Raw genomic sequence first — 25,732 nt, 5'->3', positions numbered from 1 at the left:
GAAAGTAAGTGATAAAACCAACGATTCAACCGACAAAGAAATTGAAAACCAACCAAAAGCTATTAAACGCAAGAAAAAAGTGAAACAAATTCAAAAAAGAAAAGAAACAAAAAATCAAGATTTAGATCAAGAAAATGTGAGTAGTTCTTTAAGTTCAGACGAAAATATTGAAAATAAACGAACAAAACAATAATAAACATGATTCATCAGATCATAGCGATTCAGATATTAAAGAAAATTTAGAAACGAGAAATATTCATAATATAGTTGATATTAAAGATTTTTATTTCAGAAAAGATAATTTAGCTTATTTTATCAGCACCAATGGTGAACCATGCGATAATTGCGCAATTAAATTAAAAGAATTGAATAAATTACCGACATTTAAAAATTTAGAGCTAGGAAAAGTAGTTGAAAAGAAAATTAAAAATAAATATTATTTTGCTTTACCTATTCGTGGAAAAGAAAAAGAATCAATTGCAATTTTAATTGAAAATTTAAAAGTAAATTTTGAAAATTTAAAAGAAACTTTAGAAAAATTTAAATTAAAAACAGTAAGTTTCGCAAAAAGTGTAAACATAGAAAATTTACCCTGGAATAATATCATAACAGAATTAAAAAATATTTTTTACGAAACTGATATTAAAATTATGATTTGTTTGGGCACAATTATTCATGTTCCAAATGAAAAAAGAGATGAAATTTTTTATGAAATGCATAAATCACCAATTGGGTGTCATAAAGGGATTACTAAAACTTATTAAAGAATTAAAAAGACTATTATTGGGAAAATTTGAAAAATGATATTCAACGTAGAATTCAACAATGTTTAGATTGTCAATTAAACAAATTAGTTCGTGTAAAACGGCTGCGTAACATTTGACCCGACGATAAAACACCCGCGACAAAATACCCGCAAGCTAAAATACCCGTGACAAAATACCCACAAGCTAAAATATCAGTGAAAAAATACCCGCAAGCCAAAATACCTGTAAGAAAGTATGTACTCAAATCATGGTGCTTCATAAAAATTCTAATCATAAATAAAACGGTTCATCATCCAATATATTTTAGTTAAGTCCACGTATTTTATTAATCTATATTTAATATAATGATATGTTGCATTGATAATACATCAATTTATAATCATAATAACAAATTATCAATATATCGTTTGCACTGTTATACTTATTATTCATTTTAAATCTAAAGTTATCATAATAATTTTATAATCTACAGAATATTATCGTCTAATTACTATTTTTATCACGTGAAAATATTTAAATAAATTTTCATAAAATGTAAATAATCAAAATATTATAATGATATGCGAATACTAGACTCTAAAGCCGTAATACACCCGCAACATTTTTTAGGTATTGCAACTTCATATTGGGATTGTATGCGGTAACAATTGTTTTTAGGCGAGCATCATGATTGTGGTACTGACAGCGTCGTTTAGGCAGAGGTACACCAGTATTTAGTTGTACCAGCTTTAATTCAAGAATCGTCTGCTTAGATTTCAGTGCACTAACAAATTTAATAATATTAGCATGATGAACTTGAACTAGAGCATTAAAAGAACGATGCCAACCTTCAATACCGTTGTTAGATCGAGTTTCATCATTTAATACGCTACTATAACAATTCCACAATTTAATTTCAAATAATGGCTCATTTCGATCAACTTTATTTCGTTTTAATATTCCGATCCATGTTGATTCGAAATAATCTAATATCTCACTTAATTCGTTTTCATATTGAATATAACCTTTAGATTTTATGAGTTCATTGTAAGCAGCGATCACATCATTAGTCGGCACAAATGCAATTGCCATCAGCATTCTTATGTTTTCAGCAATACGAATGTTTTTATCATACAATTCATGTAAGCCCTTGGCCTGAACATTTCGCCATACACACTGAGTATAATGGAAAAAACATCCGCTTATATGGACATCAATAAATACATTCTTAAATGCATTAACAAATGATAATTCATAATCAGTCAACATTCGACATAACTTGATATTATCAGGCAGCAATTCTTTAATTTTTTCTAGAATTTGTTGATATACAGTTTTACATTTTCGTGATGACAAAATATAAACGAGCGGTAGTGTGTGTTCATCAATGACAGCGTGCAATGAATACAATTGTTTAAATAAAGCAGGTACGGATCGGAATGTGCCATCACCAGCCCAAATTTCACACTGAGATAATTTCATTGGATTAGCATTTGTAGTGAAGATCATAAAACGAATGTTATTTTATCCACTGTCATACTGTAAAAAAGTTTCGTTCTTTTCTGTTAATTTTAATTCATCTGGCAATGTCAAATCGTGAAGAGTTTTTCCTTCAACTTTAGGTAGTTTCTCACTACGAATGCGTTGAATCATACGCTGCATACTTGAAATTTTACCCAATCGAGACATAACTGGTGATTTAACATCTTTAACGACATGAGCGATAATTCTTAACGGATTACTATCGTTATTCACAGCACGGCGTCTTAAATTACAACGAACAACTTTAGTTTTAACATCAGATACATCACCAGCATGATGATGAATTGGAGCAACACCAATAATTTCACCTATCAAACAAGTTTTATCGATTAAATAAACGCAGATTAAAAAGTAATAACTTAAATTTTCTAAGAACTTGAAGAATTACCATTTTTTTTATCAGATGTCGTGTGTATAATAACAGAGCATTTTATTTGACGGTTATGTTCGATACATCTCCACGTAACACTATTTTTATTATGAGATTTACAGGTGTATAAATATCCATTATGATTTAATAAATTTTTCCCTTTTTGGGACTTTACATATTTTAATGGCATTGCTAAGAATCAAAGAAATTAATAATATTCTAAATTCACATAAAAATTCCAATATAAGAAATAATGAACACGTTATAATTGTGACTTTGATAGAATATAATCTAGAGTATAACTGCATGAAAATTTACTTGACAACTAAATACTCATTGTAACCGTAAGATGGTGGGTTATAAAAATTCAATTGATATAATTAATTGTTAAGTTACCGGCAGGAATTAGCGACAAATATTTTATCTATCGGTGATTTATCATTGGGTATTTTAGTTTGCGGGTATTTTGTTGACGGGTATTTTATCACCGGGTATTTTGTCGTCGGGTATTTTAGCATCGGGTATTTTGTCGTCGGGTATTTTGTCGCGGGTATTTTGCCTCCGGGTCAAATGTCGTGCCACCGTGTAAAACATAGAGAACCTATGATTATTACCGATACCCCAGCCACGTGTTTCTGGAAAATTTCTATGGATATTGTCGGGGCAAAACAAAAAACTTAAAGGGGAAATGAATATATTTTAACTATTCAAGATTTATTTTCTAAATTTTGTATTGTAGAAGCATTACTTAACACTTTAGCTACAACAATTTCAACTGCTTTTATTAAAAGATTTATTTGTTATTTTGGTCCGCTAAAAATTATTCTAACAGACCAAGGTCGTAACTTTTTAAGTGCTATTTTAAAATGCGTAGCAAAACGATTCGGTATTAAAAAACTTAAAACTACAGCTTATCATCCATAATCTAACGGTTCATTAGAACGATCGCATCACACATTAAACGAATACCTTAAACATTACTCATCCATTGATGAAAAGTGGGACGAATGGATCGAGTTAGCAACATTTTCATACAATACAAGTTATCATGAAGAAATAAAAAATAAAACTTATGCTATTGTCTTTGGACAACAGTCTAGATTATCTTCAAACGAACCAATAAGAGAATGTGAACAATTACCTACAATGCAAGGTTATTTAATTGATTTAATCACAAGATTACATGGGATAAGATTATAAGCTTATCAAAATTTAGTTGACGCTAAATACAAATCTAAAAAATATTACGATAAACATTGTAATCCACAAAATTTAAAAGTAGGTCAATATGTATTTTTACAAAGTGGACCAAATCCAGGTAAAACGAAAGATCATTACTCTGGACCACACAAAATTCTTGAAATTTTGGGTAAAGGAAATGTTAAAATTCAAACAGAAAAAAGAATTCAAATAGTTCACATGAATCGATTGAGATATTCATTCATAAATCCAGAAATTACACCAATTAAAAAAACACGAAAACAAAAGAAAAATAGCGATGAAGAAAATTCTAATTAATTTATGTTTACAGATGATTATCAATAGCACTTTTGCGATTTATTTTATTTTATTATGGTCATCATCAGTAAATGGAATAATTGGGTATGATTGCGGAAGATTTTCATCAAATTCAACTACAATTTCAATTACAGAGGTGGGAGATTGTGATATTCATCGTAAAGAAATAAATACAACAGAAACATTTATTCAATTATTACAATTAAAAGAATATTCTTTGACAAAAGTTATTCAATGTAAAATCGAAGTAGACCGAAATATTTATTATTGCGGGGCTTATTCTCATATGTCAGTCGTACATAGTGGACATATGGAATATATTGAAGAAATTTCAAAAGAAAGATGTTTAGATATTCATAAATCGGGTTCATATAGATTCGGTACGTTATTTATAACCGGTTTAAAAATTAATAGCACAACTACGCGTGGTGCAACACTCGCAGGATCAATCGGTAATGATGGGACGTGTAATGGGGGAAGTTATTCAGATTTTTACGGAAGTTGGAGTGATATTGTCACTCAAGGGGTTTTAAAATTAACAATACAAGAATATTTCGCGGAAGTTAAATATGAAAATGATAAAGTTTATTTAAAATCGGGTTTGACGTGTACTTTATCTGATTTATCTTTTATAGATTTAGAGGGAGGTTATACTTTTTGGGACTATATTCCATCACATAAATGTGATTTTCAAAATTTTGGGGTTTTATATACGGGTAAAGTAAATAAAACATCTGAGAAAAATTCAGAGAAGCATGAAATTGTTTATTCTTTAGAATCAAATGGAATAACATTTGCATGAACTACCACAAATATTGAAATTATTTGTGGCTATAAAATAATCAGAACTGAACATCCAAAATTATTTATCTTTGAAACATGAAAGAATGATTTAATGTCAAGTAATAAAATATAAATAGAAAATTTAAATTTATTTGCATATATTAATTCTAAGTTTGTATACGTAGAAAAATTTATACAACAACAAATTAAACAATTATATTATGATGTATTTATTCATCGTTGTATGTTAGAACGTAATACTTTAAAAAATTTGTTATCAATTGCGTCAAGTAAACCAGACGAGTTTGCTTACAATTATATGAAAGAACCATCTTATATAGCTATAATGTCAGGTGAATCGATAAATGTTGTTAAGTGCATACCTGTTGAGGTATCAGTTTACCCAAGAAGTGAGTGTTATAACGAATTACCAGTGAAAAGAGCAAATGACAGTTACTTTTTAACTCCAAAGACAAGAATTTTAGTAAGAAAAGGAACTCAGATTGATTGCAATCCACTTTTTCCACCTTTATTTTTATAGATGGATCATGGTATAAATTTATACCTAATCCAGTTGAAGTTTTACCACCAAATAAAATTCAACCATTAACTAAACCAACATGGAAATATACTTCTCCAAAATTCTTAGCTACAAGCGGAATTTATTCTGAACAAGATCTCGACAAATTAAGACATAGAATTATGTCTCCAGTAGAAAAACCAGCAATTTTAAGTAATATTGCTAGAGGAATGGATGGTTTGCATTTTGCGAATCAAGGTGAATGAATATTAAATTTATTTGTTACTAATGCTTTACAAAAATTAGCTGATTCAGCGTGGGAAAAAACATGGGGAAAATTTGTAGTTTATGGATCTGCAAGTGCAGGAATATTGAGTATAATTATGATTATAAGACTAGTAAAATTTTCATTTGACACATTACTTCATGATTTTCAAATTCGAAAATCTTATGAATGCTCTTTTTATATGTGTCTATCATTTTGGGATGCTTGTACTTATTTTATTTTAATAAGAGCACAAGAAAATAACATAAATAATATTCATAAAAGTATTAATAATAATAATAATACAAATTCAAGCAATGACGAAAATGTTGAATTGATTATAATTCAACAACCCACACAAAATCAAGAAATTCAAACAATAAATGAAAATACTGAACCATCATCCCCATCGGCAGATGAAAAAATTTATCCAATTTTACCAGCAAGTCAAGAAGAAAATAATAGAGCAAGAATTATTCAAAAAACAACTAGCATGTTCCGTTTATCCTAATTTCAATTATAAAATTACTAACAACTTACAACTAACAAATTTCAAAATTTTAATATTTTTTTATTTTATAATTTTAGTGATGATACTTAAATTAAAAGTATTATTACAGATGAAAATTCCTGCCGGAGTACTCAAGCAGATGGAAGACGATGAAGAATTAGATGCATTATATGGAATTCCACATACAAGAATTCCTGAAAGAAATTTAAAATTTTATGCAAGTTTGATAACATCATATTGTACCATGCCAAGGGAAATAGTTAAAGAATTTTATCATAATGACTTCGATAACGCATCTATGTGCAAAAACTGTTTAAAAGACTGTTTAATGATTTTTATAAAGAGATTTAAATATTGCAATCAAAACTGGCATCGTTTATATCCGGATGAAATTTCGGGAGATTGTATTAAGTGTGGTGAAGTGTTAACAAATCAAAAACCGGGATATATTTGTGAAGATTGTGCAAATACTTGGGTAAACTATCGTGACGTTGTAGAAAAAAAGTATTTTATCGATATTTATGTGTAATTTAGCCTGTTAGAAAAAAAATATATATCATTGTTATTAATATTGTTAATAAATAAGTATATATATGTATATATATATATATATATATATATATATATATATATATATATATATATATATATATATATATATATATATATATATATATACATATATATATAAAAGAAATAAAAAGAAAAAGAAAACGAAAAAAAAAGAGAGAGAAAATGTATAAAAATAAAAAAAAAATCTGGGCGTCGGTTGACCCTGCGGGCCAGCCTCAAAACTTCCCGCTGTTTTCGACCTCAAAGAGCTCGAAAACATTAGTGTAAATATATTTTCGAGCTCTTCGAGCTCGAAAATGCTATCACATGCAATTGTTTTTTTACGATCTTTTCGAGCTCTAACAAGTTACCTGTTATGCTCAAGTTTGAAAATTTAATAATCGAAAATCATCAATGAAGCGGTTTTTAAAATTTAGTTCCTGATTATGTTCAGTAAAATAAGTGTATTGAGGCAGAAATCAATGTCAGAGATCAAAATCAAGATTTAAATAAGTTTTGACTCATGTAAGAAACAATAAAATATGGAATATCCGATAAAAATATTAAAAACTACGTTTTATCGATTTTTTTGTTGATAATATGATTTAAACTAAAAACCAAGTTCGATGACATTATATGATCAGAAGAAACCATAAAAAAGATGAGTTGGTATGATATCAGGCACATTTTAGTACGTTATATTATGATTTATCCGGAAAAAATAACATAAAATGTTATTTTTTTAACTTTTCAACGCCGATATCTTTTGAACTAATCAATCGATTTTGATAGTTGACGTGGCAATCGGCGCGTTTTATTGAATTCTAGAGCTGATTAAATTTTGAAATCAATCGCGTCAGTCGTTTCGAAAATATTTAGAAAAAACCGTTTTTTACCATTTGTTTCTCCCGCGATAACTCTCGAACGAATTATCCGATTTCAATGTTTTGGCTGGCAATTGACGCATTCTATTGAGTACTAGAGCTGATTAGATTTTGAAGTCGATCGTATAAATCGTTTTTGAGAAATCAATAAAAAACTAATAAAAATTTTTTTTTTTTTCGTAATTCGCAAATATTTTCGATTCTATTCGATCACATAATCTGAAATTTTCAGGAAAGTTGATGGTCAACAAGCTCTTTCGATTGCCACCTCAACCATCCAAATCGATTCATTAGTTCAAAAGTTACAAAGAGTTTACATACATACACACACACACACACACACACATACACACACTCGGACATCATTCTGAAAATAGTCAGAATAGCTTCCTAGGACCTCAAAACGTCGACATCTGATGAAAACTCGATTTTTGAAAACCGGGGTGAAAACAATAACTTCCCGATATTTTTGAAAATCGTCGATTTTCTTAGCGGGAAGTTAAAAAAAATAAGAGTTCTAATGCCTTATTAATTTTAATCAATTTTTATTAAGGTTGATTTATAATTAAAATCAAAACAGACAAAAAGATAAATGTAATTCAGTGAATAATCAAATTAATTAATTAAGTAATAGGAAAAATAATAATCAATTATTGATATAAAAAAATATATATTGCTACACTTTTAATAATATTTCAATTTATTATTAAATAAAAAATAAATTAAAACAATATAAAAATACATAAGAAGTAAAATATAATAAATTTAATAAGTAATTCTTAATAAAAAGTATATATATATTTATTTATCGATTACTTTCATGGTAGCTTTCTGTAATATGATAAATAATTGATACATTACCATCTTTGCGCTGGTAATGTTCTTTGCGTGGGAGGGTAGCGACGCGCGCAGTCGTCGCGAGATTTAAATTTTTATATATATCTATATACATATATATATTCATACATATTTCTTATATACAATACACATATATAAAAAAAATTAATAAGGAAAATAAATTAATCAAGAAATATATAATAATATATAAATAACAAATAGCTATGAATAATAAAAATAGGAATTGAATATGTAATTAAAAAAAAAAAAAGGAAAAGAAATTAAATAAAAGAAAATGGTAAATAAGCTACAAAAATATTTATATACATATATATTATTATAAAAAAAAAAATTCATCAAATATTATTTTAATATTTTATGCATGTTAATTTTTTTTTATGTCATTGAAATGCATGCTAAAACCAATGCATAAGTAGCGTTATCGCAATAGGGACTCATATGAAACCCCTTCCACATATAAATTCTCTTAACAAATTATTAAGTAGGGATGTTGCCAACTGGTGACAGCCTAATATTATTATATTAAAAACTTCATTACAAGTTTAACTTCCTCAAAGACCAATTGGGGTAATTAAAATATATATAAAAAAAAAAAAAAAAAAAGTCAGGCAATTATAGAAACCAGGCTCCTATGTGGATTTGGAAATCATCAAACAACTTGGATATGAAGAGCTTAAAGAACTATTCCGTGGTCTAGAAAAATACTTTTGTCTGCAACGTGACGAATCAAAAGCACATAAAATAATGTGTGAAGATATAGGCTGAGGAAGTGAAAAATATATTTGCATAGTGAGTTATATTAATTTTATCATGCAGGAAAATGAAGAATGGAAAGAATTTTTAAGTGTGATTAATTTTCATAAAATTTCAAAATATAATTATCTTGAGTGTGCAGAGTGTGAAGTGGTCTTGTTAAAAGAACAACAAGCTAAAGAATGTGATGATTGTAAGCAATTGTTTGTTTCAAACGGAGAGGAATTACATGAGAAAGGGTTTCTATATGTAGAAAAATGGTAAAAAAAAATAAATAAAATAACAATCAGTAGTCAAGAATAACAGTAGTTAAATTAGAAAAATTTCAATACATATATATGCATGTGTGTAAAATAAAAAATAATACAAAATATTGATTGTATACAAATATATAATGTAATTGATGGAATAAACTTAAATATAAAAAAAAAAGAGTGTGTGTACTTATGTACACGCGTTAGAAGTTATACTTCTTTGGCGTATGGAAAAAAAATAACTAAAATGCAGTAGTGATTAACGATAAATATTAAAATTAATCAAAAAGATTTTATTTAAATAAAAAAGGTTTTATTAACTTAAAAATATGACAACACAGTAAAAATATACAATCATTTATCATTAAGGCAATGAATCAAATATATTAATAAATATTTCAAATAAACTATTTTACATTCGTAGATTCTTCTCGTAGTGATTGAATAGGCACGTGAGTAACAAGAGGTTTGTGGTAGCTAAAATATAATAAAAATGGTCTCGTTGAAACTGTAGATAAGTATCTTGTGAATACACCATCAATAGTAGTGCCATGCCGTGTTGTTGAAGCTGAAGAGTCATTATTAATTAATAGATTTAAATCGTCATTAAAAAATTTAATCAGTGGCTCAGAAGTCTCTGAACTAAAGTTTATATTAAAGTCTCCACTTAGAATCATGGGTAACTTATCCTCATTTTTACCCATATATGATGCTCCAATTGTTGTGTATGGAAATAATGTTTTTTTCAAAAAATAAATAATGTCTTCAATTTTTTGATTTGGAGAAATATAAATTGCAATTAAAACAATTTTGTGACCATCTTCCATTATACACTCCGCTACACAAAATTCACCTACTGACGACTTTGATGAACTTACAAACTCGGACTGTCTGACTGTCATATTAATGCAAGGAGTAATAATATTTGTAGTATCGTTTGCATAGTGATAAATAGCAACTCCTCCAGCTCGACGATTTGGTCGTTTATATTGAACTATGCAATTAAAATGTGGTATACTAACTGATTCATTGTCATCCAGCCAAGTTTCATTTAACATCAAAATCTGTGATTTTTGTATAACTGAATCGTTTAAGTCAATGAAGTGAGCGCGTAAGCTTTGACAGTTGAAAGTATACACTGTCAATCCTTTCCTTTGGCTAATGAGATTTAAGATATCGTTATTGATAGTAATCAAACGATTATTCGAGAGTCTTTGAAATTCAGTTCGTAGATTAGCGACTGCAGTTGAAGGTCTTCGTCCATGAAAAAATGTTTTATCATTGTCTCTTGTAGTGATGTATAACCCATCGACACTTGTAACGCGTGATAAAGCGACATAAACTAATGATAAGGGATGTTTTTTATCATATTCATAAACAATTTCAGGGTATGTACTCCCTTGTGACTTATGAATAGTTGTTGCACAGGCACAAACTAAAGGTAAATGCGAACGTTTAACATTAATCGTTTTACTGTTATTTAGAGAAATAGTCGAAGATCTTCTCGTGATAGGCACTGCTGTTTTACTAATTTGATGCGCAGCTACATGTCCAGCGACTTTTCTTCGAATTTTTTGACCAATCTTCAATGAGTTCGGAAACTCAAGCCACACAACTTTTACGTCTCTATCATCATTATATTCTATATAAACTAGTCTACCAACAGCCCCATTCGCTAAGCCATCAGACACGTCTATATTTGTTGTTATCATGTAGAAGACATTTACCACGAATACAGTTTCGTAAGGTAATCCTCCAGTATCAATTAATGACATTTTGTGTAGTTTTTGACGGAAGGAAGTAGTTTGCTCTGCCGAAGTACAACCAGTGAATACATCTTTCGCTATTGAGATTGTCTTTTCTTGTGGAAGACTTAAAATTTTACTATTATATCTTGTTACAGCTTCATTTGTATTAAATAATCGGATCCCATGTGGACATTGAGTTTCAGCTTCTTGAATAGTTACAAAACGTGATTCCAATAAGTTTAACTCGAAATCGTCAAGTTGTTCACCATTTCCAATTTTAGTTAAGATTGTAAAGAACTGTTGCTTTTCTTGTCTCATTACTTGCTGGAGCTCACAAAATTTCAATCCACGCCATAATACAGGTCCAACAATTCTTTGTTTTTGTTGTTTGTAGATTGGAGTAGCTCTAACCGTTGGTAACTGACGTAAATCTCCAATGAGAATGACATCTATCCCTCCAAAGTTAATATGAAAATTGCCTGTAATCTGTTTTAAACGTGAGTCAATTTGAGCAAGTAATTCAGCTCCGATCATACTGATTTCGTCAACAATTAATACTTTAACGTATTTAAATAATGCTCTGTATTGATGAGCTACCTCAGTACTTAAGGGAAGTAACTTAGACAAAGATATTTTTAAAGCAGTATGCACAGTAGTCCCGTCTATTGCAACAGCAGCTTTACCTGTTGAAGCACAGGCAATATAAGAGTTGCAATACCCATCGTTATCAGTGAAGCGGTTATAAATCTCCATGAGAAGTTTTATAACAAAAGTTTTACCACATCCTGCTGGGCCTGTGAAAAATATTTGGAATGGTTCACTATTTGAGCATAATAGATGTGAGATTACATGTAGCAAAAGTTCTCGTTGCTTATCATTTGCCATCCTCATCAACTCAAAAAATTCAGCATTTGGCATTAAGTTGTCTCGTTTTTTAGCAATAGGGCCCAGTTTGTTGAGTACAGCTAATCGAAAATCACTATTCACATCAGAAATAGGGTTATCGTATAAATTTTGAAATGGATTTGGATCAGGTATCACGTTGGTGACATCTTGCACTTCGTTTTCATCTTGAAAATCATCTTCTCGACACAAATTTCGACAAATTTCAATTGTCTTTTGTATATCCAAATTAGATTCGAATTGAGTGCGTCTATTCAAAATTATATTCTCATTGTTGTTGTATATTTCGATAAATTTCATCTCAGCGAGTATTTCTTCATCTTCGTTTCGAAAGGGAAAGTGTAAGGTTACCATTTCACGTTTATATTCATTCAGATCTGTTCCCATGTCGTAATTCCGACAACGAATAACACGTGGGGTTTTTCTTTTTGTGTGAGTGCCATCGGGTTTAATAGTGTAACCAGCAACAAATTGAGCTAAAGTTACATTTTCCAAGTCTTCGTGTCTGCGTTGATATTTATCAAACCAGTTTTCTTTCCAAATATTTGTTGAATCATCTCCAATACCCATCGCATCTAATTCTTTCAGTGTCTTTCTTATTCTTTGACGATCAACTGGCCACATAGTTGGAATAGTAGTAACAACCGTTGAACACTTTGACATTGGTTCCCGTAACAAATACCAAGCAGCCTCTTGACTAGTTATTTCTACACCGTTCAGCATATTTACGCCTATTTTTCTTGTTATTTCAACAACATCAAATTCAGGATGCTCATCCATAATTTCAATAATTTGTCGTTGTAAATGACTAACACCACGGTTGGTTTTATTCACATATTCCGCGACATAATTAGCACAGGAATATTCTTCAGTGATGAACTGGATGTCCATATTAGATCGAACGATGTTAAATACAAAAGGATTGAAGGGGTTATGCCACTTTTCGCTAGGTTGACGTTTGACAAACACTCTTGGTCGTTTAATTCCAGCTCGAAGAATATTGTTATAATCTTCATCACAAGTAATATTGTTATTTTTATAAAAGGAATCTATATCAGAGTAATCATTATTTTCAAGGTTAATTCTTACATTTTTATAACGTTGAGCATGTTCTTTAAAATTTGGTTCATCTTTTTGCATCGGTGATAATATTGTAGTGGATCTACTAGGCATGAAAGGTGCTTCAAATCTGCATTGTTGAGGTTTATTTGCAACTATTTTTTTGTAACATGTAAACGTATGCTTGTGTGTTTGTAATTTAATATTGTTTGATGCTTCTTGAGATGAGACAGATATTAAATCATCAATTAATTTGATAGCATCCAATTTATTTTTGTCGAGTGCATCCAATGGAGCATTAGCTAACCACAGTAGTATATGAGCATGTGGACTACCACGATGCTGAAACTCAATCCGTTTGAGGTAGTGGACAACATAGTACTTTCCAAATGGACTAATTTTTGGTGATGTTAAAATTTTTAGCAGCACATTAACTAATTTGTTGAAATGTATAGCACATGTAACTGCATCCTCGTTGACAAGAGTTGTTTTTTCGAGATAGTGTAATAGTTCAGCAAATTCTTCAGAAATTTCACTATTGTGTTTAAGTTTGTACAACGTTTGAAGCAGATCATTCCACCCTATTTCATTGGCACTGACAGTAAGAAATACAGTTGGTTTCCCAAACTGTCTGATCATAGCGAAAAGATCTTTTTTACGATCCATCCAATACCAAGTAGAATTTGGAATTGATCTTAAAAATGCAAGATTGGTTTCAATACAGTTATTTATGTACTCATCATCTTCTATTTGCTGTCTAGTGATTTTAGTATCTTTACCAACGTGCTTGAAGGCTACTGTAAGGGAATCACGAACTCGAATTCTCATAATTTTCATTGCCATATACAATAAATGATATGGTGTCACCGCACGACGATCAGATCTTCGAAGTTCACTCGAAGCCATCATGAATGGTGTTACTTTAACATTATCCTTAAAATTACGGAACTGACCCAAATAAATAGCTGGAAAAGAAAGTTCTTCAGCGTGTTCATCGAATAATAAACTTTTAGGTACATTTTCTTCCCCAGGTGCAATACGTAAATATTGTTCTTCATCCTACATTAATGTCTGTTGTTGTGCTGTCAAACTTTCTTCTATCGGTATATGTTCGCTGATACCAGCTTGTTGAATTTGGTCGTCAATTTGGTTATCAGTAAAAAACGAATCATCAATTTTAATATCGTACATTGTGTACAACGGAGTAGAAATTAAAAATCGCAGCCAAGTTTTGATTGTTCGTTTGTTGATAATACCGTGTAAATAACTAGATCGATGAATTTTTTTACGCTTTATATGGACATTTATACAATAATCGTCATCAACACTCCTTGGAAGTGATTTAACCATATTATTAACTGAAACGGGCACGTTTATTATTTGACCGTAAATGCCATATTGACCATTTACATGCCTCAATCTTCTAATCTGCATGAAAGAAATACGTGGTGATATGAGCCTTTCTGAAATTAAATCCGACGTTACTAAATCTTCAGGCATTTTCGGAAATTTGAAACCATTGTACGTTGACATCGATGGTATTTTATTTTTATTTAAAGCTTGGAAGCATGTATTACAAAGCTGAGTATTTTCCGTTGGTACGTTTGGTATAATTATTGTGAGAATATCCTTATGCTCATCAGATGGTTTTTTTAAATCGTTTTTATACCACAACCTGTCACATACTGAACATGAATGTCCGAATGAATTGTCAGAGAAATTTATTTTAAATTTCCGACGAGCTCGTTCAAATTTATGATAATTGCTATATGGTAAATATGAATCTAAATCAATATCCATTTGTTCACCGATAGAATGATTAATTATTAACTGGTCTGAAGGGTTGCAATAATTATTGGGTATGTTTGATTGAAGTAATTCCTGATCCATGATTGCATCTTGGTTTAACATATTGCATTCTTGATACGGTACAATGTCTTCAATAGACAAAACATCAATAATCGAAGCTTCAGGTAACTGTTGATTATTATTTTCTCGTGGACGAGAGCGTGAATCTTGCTGTTTTTCTACTGATGAAATATTGTTCGATGTTAAACGATGTTCATACTGCACAGGAGAATTTTCCATGTGGACTTGAGCTTGCACGGTAATGTAGTTGTGAGTGTTGTGCACTGAACTGGACGAAGTTGAATCTAGAAGTGAGTGAAAATTATGATCAATGTACTTATCAATATTATACGTTGCATTGTATCGTAATATTCTTAATTATCAATATTATGTTAAATTTATTTATTTTATTAAATAATTGAATGTAACATAATTGAACTAAATTCAGGAAATTAGAATTGAATAATTTAATTAAAATTTTATTTTATGAAGTTCAAATTATTTCATAGTTAATAATAATTTAAATAAATAATTTAATTTGAATAATTTAAATAAATAATTTAATTTGAATTAACTAATTAAATAAAACTATATAATCTCATTATTTATAATTATAACTGTGATATTCCAATTATTTAAATTTTTACCTGTGGTAATAAGCTGAGGTTCAAACGTCATTTGCAAACTTGATGTTAATGGAGTATGAATAACTTCGTTCTTAGATTGGAGTTGTTGTGCAAGCAATTTTTTTCGTTGTCTATACTGTCGACACTTCTCAGAGTTATTATTTTTTTTCACTACCCCCTGATTTGTAGATTTTTTTCGTGAATAATATTTTTTACAGTATTGTGCATTTCTTTGAATAATATCTTCAGACATCTCGAAAACTAAAACAGAAATTGAAATTTAATCATGTAGTATTATTAGTTTCAGAGAAACCTGCAAAAGATCATAGGTAGATAGATACGAATTAGTATAGAAAATTATTTATATTGTTCTATTTAACTTTATTTAAATTTTATGTTTATTTATCAAAATTTATTTAAGTTTATTTATGAGAATTCATTTTTGATTATTTCAAGTACTACTTTAATAGATTGAAAATATATGTTTATATAAATATATCATGTTAAGCTCAGTGCTCGTTATTTTTAGAGTTATTTAATAAAATTTATTTGTTTTAATAAAAATATAATAAAAAATAATTGAAATATCAATAAATCAAATTTTAACAAATAGTTAAGATCAAAGATAAAATAAACATTCAGCATTTAAGGTTAATATAAACAAGTATAGAAAATTTATTAATTTTTTTTATTTGTACATAAAATTTGTTAATATACCAGAAATAAAACAAAACGAAAAAAAAAATATTTTTTAGATAATAATGTAATAACTTTTAATTAACGATGTAAATAAATTATACATACCTACAATTAACCTCAAATCTATAAATGCACTCAAAACAGTTTATTCAAATCAGTTTTATCACTAATATTCAATATATATATATATATATATATATATATATATATATACTAATAAATAATAAATTATTAGTATCACCGTCGTATATGAAATTGATTTAATGAAAACACCAAAATAATATTTATTTAATTTTAATATGAATATTAAATAAAATATTAAGCTAATGAAAATTTCCAAAAAATAAAATAATAGTGATTACAATGAAAATAGAAAATAAATAATATATAAGTATAAGTAATAGAATCTGGGAATAAATAAGTTCAGTTCTGATTGTTCGAGTAAATTTTGTTTTCTTTCAGTAAGTATAACATTATATAAAATAAGAAAAGGATTCCATTAAATGAATAAAAAAAAAATAATGATAATAAATAAATAAAAAAAAATAGATATACATAACGAATGAAATAAATTAATAAAATATTTTAATAAAAATAGTTGAATACAAATTTAAAAAAAAAAAAAAAATATACATAGATAAACAATAAATCTTAATAAATGAAATTTATTAATAAATAAAGGAGTAAAAAGTAAGTAAAAAAAAAATAAATAAATAAATAAATAAAAAAAAATGAAAGATAATAATAATATAATAATAGAAATAAATAAATGAAATATATCATAAATATTTGTTATATATTAAAATATATAACAAATGACTAACAGTGGGGGTGTGACGTCACGACGTCGTATTCTTGCTGTCAATCAACTTATTTAAAAAAATCATATATATGCCATCTGGTGATGCATGAATGATTTGATTAGCAAGTGACTTCCAGCCATTATTACGGCTGATGATTTTTAAATTGGAATTTAAATTCAAATTATTTTTAATGTGAAAAATTATTATTGGAAAAAGTTAGATAATAAAAAATGTTGTTTTAAATGTGAATATAAATTCAAATTTTCATATTTGTTACTTATTAATAAATAATAAAATTTATTAATAATTAAATTAATGTTGAATAAAAGAAATATTGAAATTATAAAAAAAAAAATATATATATGAAAAATGAAATAATAAAAAGAAATAATGAAATAATTTAATTTTTATAAATATGAAATATGAAATAATGAAATGGATTGATGAAATCACATGAATAAATAAATGATGATGATTAATAATTAAAAATAAGATGAAATTATGAAATATGAAAAGAATATTATTATGAAAAGTATGAAATAGAATTTTGAAATAATAAAAATATTGATAAAAAACATTTTGTATGAAAAATAATTATTAATAATGAATTTATGAATAATAAAGATGAAGAATTATGAAATGGAGTAATGTTGTTAAGTCCAGCTAAATGTTGAACCTAATATTTTATTAACGTTTATTTCCTAAATTAAAATTTAGCCGACGACCAGATTTTACTTTTCTATTTATAAAATTCTGAGCGATAAGACATACAACGCTTTTAAAAGATTTAGACTTGTTTGCTTTGACATTTGTTGAAATGCTAGAGCAAACAACTAAATGTAATTCTAATGACCCTTCAGGTAATTGTAAAGGCCCAGAGGCCATCTAGAAACACTTTCCATAGAAGAACCGAAATAATTATCACCAAAAGTGTACGTGAAATAAGTAAGCCGTAAATAAATTTTAGTTATAAATAAATAAATAATCTATACACAATCTTAATCCTTTACTTTCACTCAGAGTGCACTTTTGTCGAGACATCCCGGCATCAATAAGCAAATAGACAAAAATAGATTTTTATGACAAAAGAGTCATTAAGGAAATAAAATTCCATAAATAATTTGTAAAAGCAATAATTTTTTTTTAGATAAAGAAGCATTCACAGTAGTTGAGCTGAGCTCACCCCCCCCCCCCCCCCCCGATAAAACATATTGTGGGTTCTAGTCCGTGCTAAGTTACCGACGGAGGGTAACCTACCGGCGGCCGGCGTGTACTGGTGGTCGGCAAGGCATGTTTTACCGACTGTCCTTAGATTGGCAGTCGGTAAACTCTGGTTTGGCAGATGGTAAGCACTGTTTTATCGTCGGTATTGATATTGCCCGTCGGTAAACTTGGTTTGGCTGTCGATTACGTTGTGTTGGCGGTCGATAAGATCTATTTTACCGACTAAAACATGCTTTTGAAGTTATTTTTGAGGTTATGTACGACGGTGATTGCGTAAAAAAGTAACATACACGCGTTTTTCACAAACTAGATTGGGTCATAGGCAGCCTACCAGATTAAAGGTGGTTGAGTTATTCGCATCACCCTCAGAGCTGGCACTAGCTGCCTACCATCTACAGGTTGTGATAGTGTGTGCACTTACAAGTGTAGTAATTTCAAGTCTTATATATTGAAACTGAAGTATGGACAAGTACATGCGAGAAGCATGCGGAGAGGATGTTATCTATGGGTTTAATTGCCCCCCCTCCCCTTTTTCTACTAGATGACGTCATTGATTGCGTCATCCAACAAGTTTGAGCTTGTTTCCGAAATGTAGTAGGGGTAGACAAATAATTTCAGAGCTCTCGAGCTCTCAGCACTCAGTCTATGCTGAAACATTCATGCGAACAGTCTGTGAAAAATTTATTTCAAAAGTCGCTTACAATATTTATTGGAATCATTTTTTATAAAACACGTAAGTCATAATCTCATAATACTTATACATTTTAATTAAAATATTTATCAATGTATTAACTAAGTTATTAAGTAATTAATTAATAAATTAAACATCTATTTAGGATGGATTTGAAAAAACTCAATGAGATCAGTAATTTAGAAAACATTTTGCCGAACAGAAAATTTAAAGAATTAGAAGTTGGCAAAATGTACAAAATTACCGAATTAAAAATAATTTCAACACAGTATGGACAAAGAGTGGTTGCTGCTCTTGATGGTAAATTTACAGTCTTCTTTCCAACACGGACGAACAACCAATTAATTGCCGATGAGGACACATTTAAAAACCTTGTCAACACTGTCGAAGAACAGCATCTTTATTTAAGATTTCATGGTAGTAAATATAGCCAATTTGAATTTGCCATCTGGTCAACATAAATGTACTTTTTTAACAAAATAAAAAAATTTTAAAATTTAATTATCCTTGTGCTAAATATTTAATTGCCTCATCATCGTAATTCTTCGTTTTATAGTTAAATTTCAATTCTAATAATAATAATAATAATAATAATAATAATAATAATAATAATAATAATAATAATAATAATAATAATAATAATAATAATAATAATAATAATAATAATAATAATAATAATAATAATAATAATAATAATAATAATAATAATAATAATAATAATAATAATAATAATAATAATAATAATAATAATAATAATAATAATAATAATAATAATAATAATAATAATAATAATAATAATAATAATAATAATAATAATAATAATAATAATAATAATAATAATAATAATAATAATAATAATAATAATAATAATAATAATAATAATAATAATAATAATAATAATAATAATAATAATAATAATAATAATAATAATAATAATAATAATAATAATAATAATAATAATAATAATAATAATAATAATAATAATAATAATAATAATAATAATAATAATAATAATAATAATAATAATAATAATAATAATAATAATAATAATAATAATAATAATAATAATAATAATAATAATAATAATAATAATAATAATAATAATAATAATAATAATAATAATAATAATAATAATAATAATAATAATAATAATAATAATAATAATAATAATAATAATAATAATAATAATAATAATAATAATAATAATAATAATAATAATAATAATAATAATAATAATAATAATAATAATAATAATAATAATATTTAAAGCCGTAAGATGGACGGTGGCGTCTAAAGGTTCACCTAAAGTTTACAAGTCCAGTGATATTCATGCTTGTAAATAATAATAATAATAATAATAATAATAATAATAATAATAATAATAATAATAATAATAATAATAATAATAATAATAATAATAATAATAATAATAATAATAATAATAATAATAATAATAATAATAATAATAATAATAATAATAATAATAATAATAATAATAATAATAATAATAATAATAATAATAATAATAATAATAATAATAATAATAATAATAATAATAATAATAATAATAATAATAATAATAATAATAATAATAATAATAATAATAATAATAATAATAATAATAATAATAATAATAATAATAATAATAATAATAATAATAATAATAATAATAATAATAATAATAATAATAATAATAATAATAATAATAATAATAATAATAATAATAATAATAATAATAATAATAATAATAATAATAATAATAATAATAATAATAATAATAATAATAATAATAATAATAATAATAATAATAATAATAATAATAATAATAATAATAATAATAATAATAATAATAATAATAATAATAATAATAATAATAATAATAATAATAATAATAATAATAATAATAATAATAATAATAATAATAATAATAATAATAATAATAATAATAATAATAATAATAATAATAATAATAATAATAATAATAATAATAATAATAATAATAATAATAATAATAATAATAATAATAATATTTAAAGCCGTAAGATGGACGGTGGCGTCTAAAGGTTCACCTAAAGTTTACAAGTCCAGTGATATTCATGCTTGTAAATAATAATAATAATAATAATAATAATAATAATAATAATAATAATAATAATAATAATAATAATAATAATAATAATAATAATAATAATAATAATAATAATAATAATAATAATAATAATAATAATAATAATAATAATAATAATAATAATAATAATAATAATAATAATAATAATAATAATAATAATAATAATAATAATAATAATAATAATAATAATAATAATAATAATAATAATAATAATAATAATAATATTTAAAGCCGTAAGATGGACGGTGGCGTCTAAAGGTTCACCTAAAGTTTACAAGTCCAGTGATATTCATGCTTGTAAACTTTGCTACTTGAAATTGGTTATTTGTCAGTTTTCTGGCATCTCGCCTATGAGTGTCTGGGAAGTATCTTTCAGAACACTTTTCGATGTACTTTCGGATGCTTTCGGATGCTTTCGGATGCTTTCGGATGCTTCCGGATGCTTTCGGATACTTTCGGATGCTTTCGGATACTTTCGGCTACTTTCGGAACACTTTCGAGCACATTCGAACGGATAGATACCTGTCAAAAACTTGTCAAAAACACAAATTTCACATTATAAAAAATTTCAAATAATAATAATATAATTTTTTCTTTTTTTTTTTTTTTTATTTTTTTTTTTTTTTTTTTTTGCCGGGATGTTGGCATGGCTTTTGGGTTGGACAAGTGCGCGGTCGTTAATCTGGTGAAGGGTAAGTGTTCTGATGTGCGTGAGGATATCGAGTTAGTAGATGGGAACGTCATTGACCATCTTGACGCCGGAGAGTCGTACAAATATCTAGGGATTGACGGGAGTCCTATGCAGGACGCCTCGAAAATCAAAACGACTCTCTGCAGCGAGTATGTGCGGAGACTCCGGAAAATCTGGTCATCAGAACTTTCCGGGAAAAACAAAGTCTCTGCAACAAACATGCTTGCTGTCCCGGTACTCCTCTACTCTTTCGGTGTTCTGAAATGGGCCCGAAAAGAACTCAGAGATCTCGATATCAAGACACGCAAAGTCATGAATATGAATCGGAGCATGCACCCTAAATCCTCCATCACCAGATTATACCTTTCCCGGCACATCGGAGGGAGAGGTTTACAGAGCTTGGAGTGTCTACACGATCGTTTGGTTTTGGGTATAACATACGAGGTTGTCAATTTCACTGCAGATGAAAACGACTGCCTTATGCAAATTGTTCATAGTCATGAGAATAGGCATAAGGGAACGTTTTTATATAAGGCAGCAATCTACGCGGCAAAATCCCTCGGTCTTGGAAGAGTAAACCCTCTTATCGAACTCCCTAAGGAGGAATTTAAGAGGGTCATCAGCAATGCTGAGCAACAAAAACTGCTCAGCACACATATGGACAAGTCCATGCACAGCGTGTTCTTTAAACACGTGCGTGAACATGGCTTGTCCGAGCAGCTGACGTTTTCCTTCCTCAGGTCAGCTGGCCTGATGTCTGAGACCGAAGGATATATTTTTGCCTGCCAAGATGGTGTTATCAATACTCTTGAATACCGTGCTAAAGTGCTCCAGATGCAGCTACCCGACACTTTGTGTAGGGTGTGTAAGCAACATCCTGAGACGCTTATGCATCTGTTGTCAGCATGTCCTGTGCTGGCAAGAAATGCATATGTCCAGCGTCACAATGCTGCTCTGCGAGTACTTTACTACCACCTAAGACATACTCACGGTATCGATAAAACACCAGTGCTGCCTTATCTGCCAGGAGATATTCCGCAAGTTGTTGAGAATGACCGTTGCCGTATTTATTGGAACGTGCCATTCGCAACAACGCGGAAAATCGATCACAATAAACCTGATATTGTGCTCTTTGATAAAACCGCTCGTGACATTTATGTTATCGAGTTCTCAGCACCTGCTGAGTATAACATCACGGTTAAAGAAGAGCACAAACACGAAACATATCAGGATCTCCTGTTTGAAATTGGCAAACTCTACCCAGGCTACCGTGTCAAGCTTGTCGTACTTATTGTTGGCGTCCTAGGAGGGATGAAACAGACTTTTGTGTCTGCATTGGCTAAAATCCCAACTTGTTCTCCGCAAGTTGAGTTTTTGGCATCGCGGATGCAAAAGGCTGTTATTCTCGGATCCCTCCGTCTCCTAAGGCAACGAAACTTGGCCTGCTGCGCATGCTGATCATCTTGTTGATGAAGCATCGCAGCAGTAATGATTTGGCGCTCAGGTGAGGCCCTCGGTAGAGTCGGACTACCGGGGATAACCCCCTGAGCATTTAACTAAAAAAAAAAAAAAAAAAAATAATAATAATAATAATAATAATAATAATAATAATAATAATAATAATAATAATAATAATAATAATAATAATAATAATAATAATAATAATAATAATAATAATAAACCAAGAACTATCTGCCCGGATTCAGGAAGACTCTATTTTGCTCACCATCAATCAAGCTGTCTATGATGCTGCTTCCTCACTCTTACCTCCAGCGAGGAGAAATATTTCTTCTCCTGAGGCAAAGATAAGAGGGCGCATTGGGCAGCTGTCACTAAAGATTGATGATCTCCGGAAACATGTCTCCCGCATTCAGTGTGTGATTGAGTATGTAAATGCACGTAAAGCATTTACATCCAAAGTCCGCCGCATTGCGGCTGGACTACGCTATCAGCATCACACACTGAATAAGGAGAATCTTCTTAATATCAAAGAAGGTTCCCTTAACAGGTTGCGGGCTCTAGTGACTGCTAAAAAGTCACTAGAGAAAAAGCTGAAGCGGCTTACCGATAACTCTTTGTTTCGGTTAAGTCCTTCACGCTTTCTGACACCTAAGACATCTGTTTCTGGCGATTCCCCATCCATCGAGCAAGTAGAAGCTTTCTGGTCCGAGTTGTATGGTGATCAACCGAACGTGAATCGTGACACTCCAGCTCTCAACGACTTCGAAGCATTTTGTCGACAACATCGCAACGACAATGCTGATGAAGAGAGCCCCGAAGTCAGCGTGGAAGAAGTTCGTTCAGCTCTGAACAATGGTAAGAACTGGGCTGCTCCGGGTCCAGATGGCATTAACCTATTTTGGTGGAAGAAATTAACTTCTACCCATAGTCATCTGGCCCGGATTTTTACAGCGTTCATCAGAGGTAATGAACCAATTCCATGCTGGCTTGTAGAAGGGCGAACCGTGCTCATCCCAAAGAAAGGAGACTTGTCTGACCCGAAAAACTACAGGCCTATCACCTGTTTGAATGCGGTTTATAAGATTTTCACCAAAATCTTGAATAATCGCATTCTGCAGGAGATAGACCCTGTATGGCAGCAGATATACGAACAACGTGGCAGTAAAAGAGGCCTGTCAGGTTGCAAAGAGAATCTGTTAGTGGATCGTTGTGTCATTCAAGACGCGATCTGCTATCAGCGCAACCTGTCAATGGCCTGGATTGACTACCGCAAGGCATTTGACTCAACATCTCATGAGCTTATTCTCTTTTTGCTCAAATGCCTTGGGGTCAATCGCGATACAGTGGGATGCATTCGGCGTACGATGCAGCTTTGGCGAACACGGTTCCACATTTCATGTGGCAACGACAAACGTGTAACCGAAGCTGTACAGTACAAACGAGGAGTCTTTCAGGGAGATTCTCTGAGCCCTCTGCTGTTTTGTATCTCACTGCTGCCAATATCTGTTGCGCTACGCCGCACCCGTGGATACTCAGTGGGTCCATCAAATGATCGAAAGTATTCGATCACCCACTTACTCTACATGGATGATCTGAAGGTGTATGCTTCTGATGAGGAACACCTTCAGACAGCCTTGAATATTGTAGGGGAGTATACCCGGGATGTTGGCATGGCTTTTGGGTTGGACAAGTGCGCGGTCGTTAATCTGGTGAAGGGTAAGTGTTCTGATGTGCGTGAGGATATCGAGTTAGTAGATGGGAGCGTCATTGACCATCTTGACGCCGGAGAGTCGTACAAATATCTAGGGATTGACGGGAGTCCTATGCAGGACGCCTCGAAAATCAAAACGACTCTCTGCAGCGAGTATGTGCGGAGACTCCGGAAAATCTGGTCATCAGAACTTTCCGGGAAAAACAAAGTCTCTGCAACAAACATGCTTGCTGTCCCGGTACTCCTCTACTCTTTCGGTGTTCTGAAATGGGCCCGAAAAGAACTCAGAGATCTCGATATCAAGACACGCAAAGTCATGAATATGAATCGGAGCATGCACCCTAAATCCTCCATCACCAGATTATACCTTTCCCGGCACATCGGAGGGAGAGGTTTACAGAGCTTGGAGTGTCTACACGATCGTTTGGTTTTGGGTATAACATACGAGGTTGTCAATTTCACTGCAGATGAAAACGACTGCCTTATGCAAATTGTTCATAGTCATGAGAATAGGCATAAGGGAACGTTTTTATATAAGGCAGCAATCTACGCGGCAAAATCCCTCGGTCTTGGAAGAGTAAACC

At 29.6% G+C, this 25,732-nt stretch overlaps 3 protein-coding genes across 3 annotated transcripts; 1 reads left to right on the top strand and 2 right to left on the bottom strand.

The window, feature by feature from the left end:
* Positions 1–1,343: 1,343 nt before the first annotated feature.
* On the bottom strand, positions 1,344–2,228 carry LOC106693620 (uncharacterized). Its single transcript, XM_014442187.1, has one exon. The coding sequence runs from the start codon at positions 2,226–2,228 to the stop codon at positions 1,344–1,346; it is 885 nt and encodes a 294-aa protein (XP_014297673.1).
* A 42-nt stretch (positions 2,229–2,270) lies between these two features.
* On the bottom strand, positions 2,271–14,172 carry LOC103578666 (uncharacterized). The gene is made up of 2 exons (XM_053740166.1): positions 10,410–14,172; positions 2,271–2,596 (listed from the first exon to the last, which is right to left on the bottom strand). The coding sequence occupies exons 1-2, from the start codon at positions 14,170–14,172 to the stop codon at positions 2,271–2,273; spliced, it is 4,089 nt and encodes a 1,362-aa protein (XP_053596141.1).
* A 5,613-nt stretch (positions 14,173–19,785) lies between these two features.
* Positions 19,786–21,191, top strand: LOC128668001 (probable serine/threonine-protein kinase clkA; the record flags this gene model as incomplete). The annotated part of the gene is made up of 2 exons (XM_053740110.1): positions 19,786–20,422; positions 20,878–21,191. Coding segments are annotated over 2 exons (951 nt in total), but the record flags the coding sequence as incomplete, so codon positions are not given.
* Positions 21,192–25,732: the final 4,541 nt, after the last annotated feature.

Source organism: Microplitis demolitor, chromosome 6 (genome assembly GCF_026212275.2).
Source record: "Microplitis demolitor isolate Queensland-Clemson2020A chromosome 6, iyMicDemo2.1a, whole genome shotgun sequence".
Taxonomy (NCBI): domain Eukaryota; kingdom Metazoa; phylum Arthropoda; class Insecta; order Hymenoptera; family Braconidae; genus Microplitis; species Microplitis demolitor.
The sequence above is the reverse complement of the archived record's forward strand: the minus strand, read 5'-3'. Positions and strand labels throughout refer to the sequence as shown.

What these genes read in the sequence shown, in the direction of transcription:
- LOC103578666 (XM_053740166.1), bottom strand. Translation starts at nt 14,172, where the DNA reads ATGGCTTCGAGTGAACTTCGAAGATCTGATCGTCGTGCGGTGACACCA. An exon ending in TTCATCAAAGTCGTCAGTAG is followed by an intron (nt 2,597 to 10,409) that starts GTGAATTTTGTG and finishes CTTGTTTGATAG; the next exon opens with GTGAAATTATTGGTGTTGCT.
- LOC106693620 (XM_014442187.1), bottom strand. Translation starts at nt 2,228, where the DNA reads ATGAAATTATCTCAGTGTGAAATTTGGGCTGGTGATGGCACATTCCGA.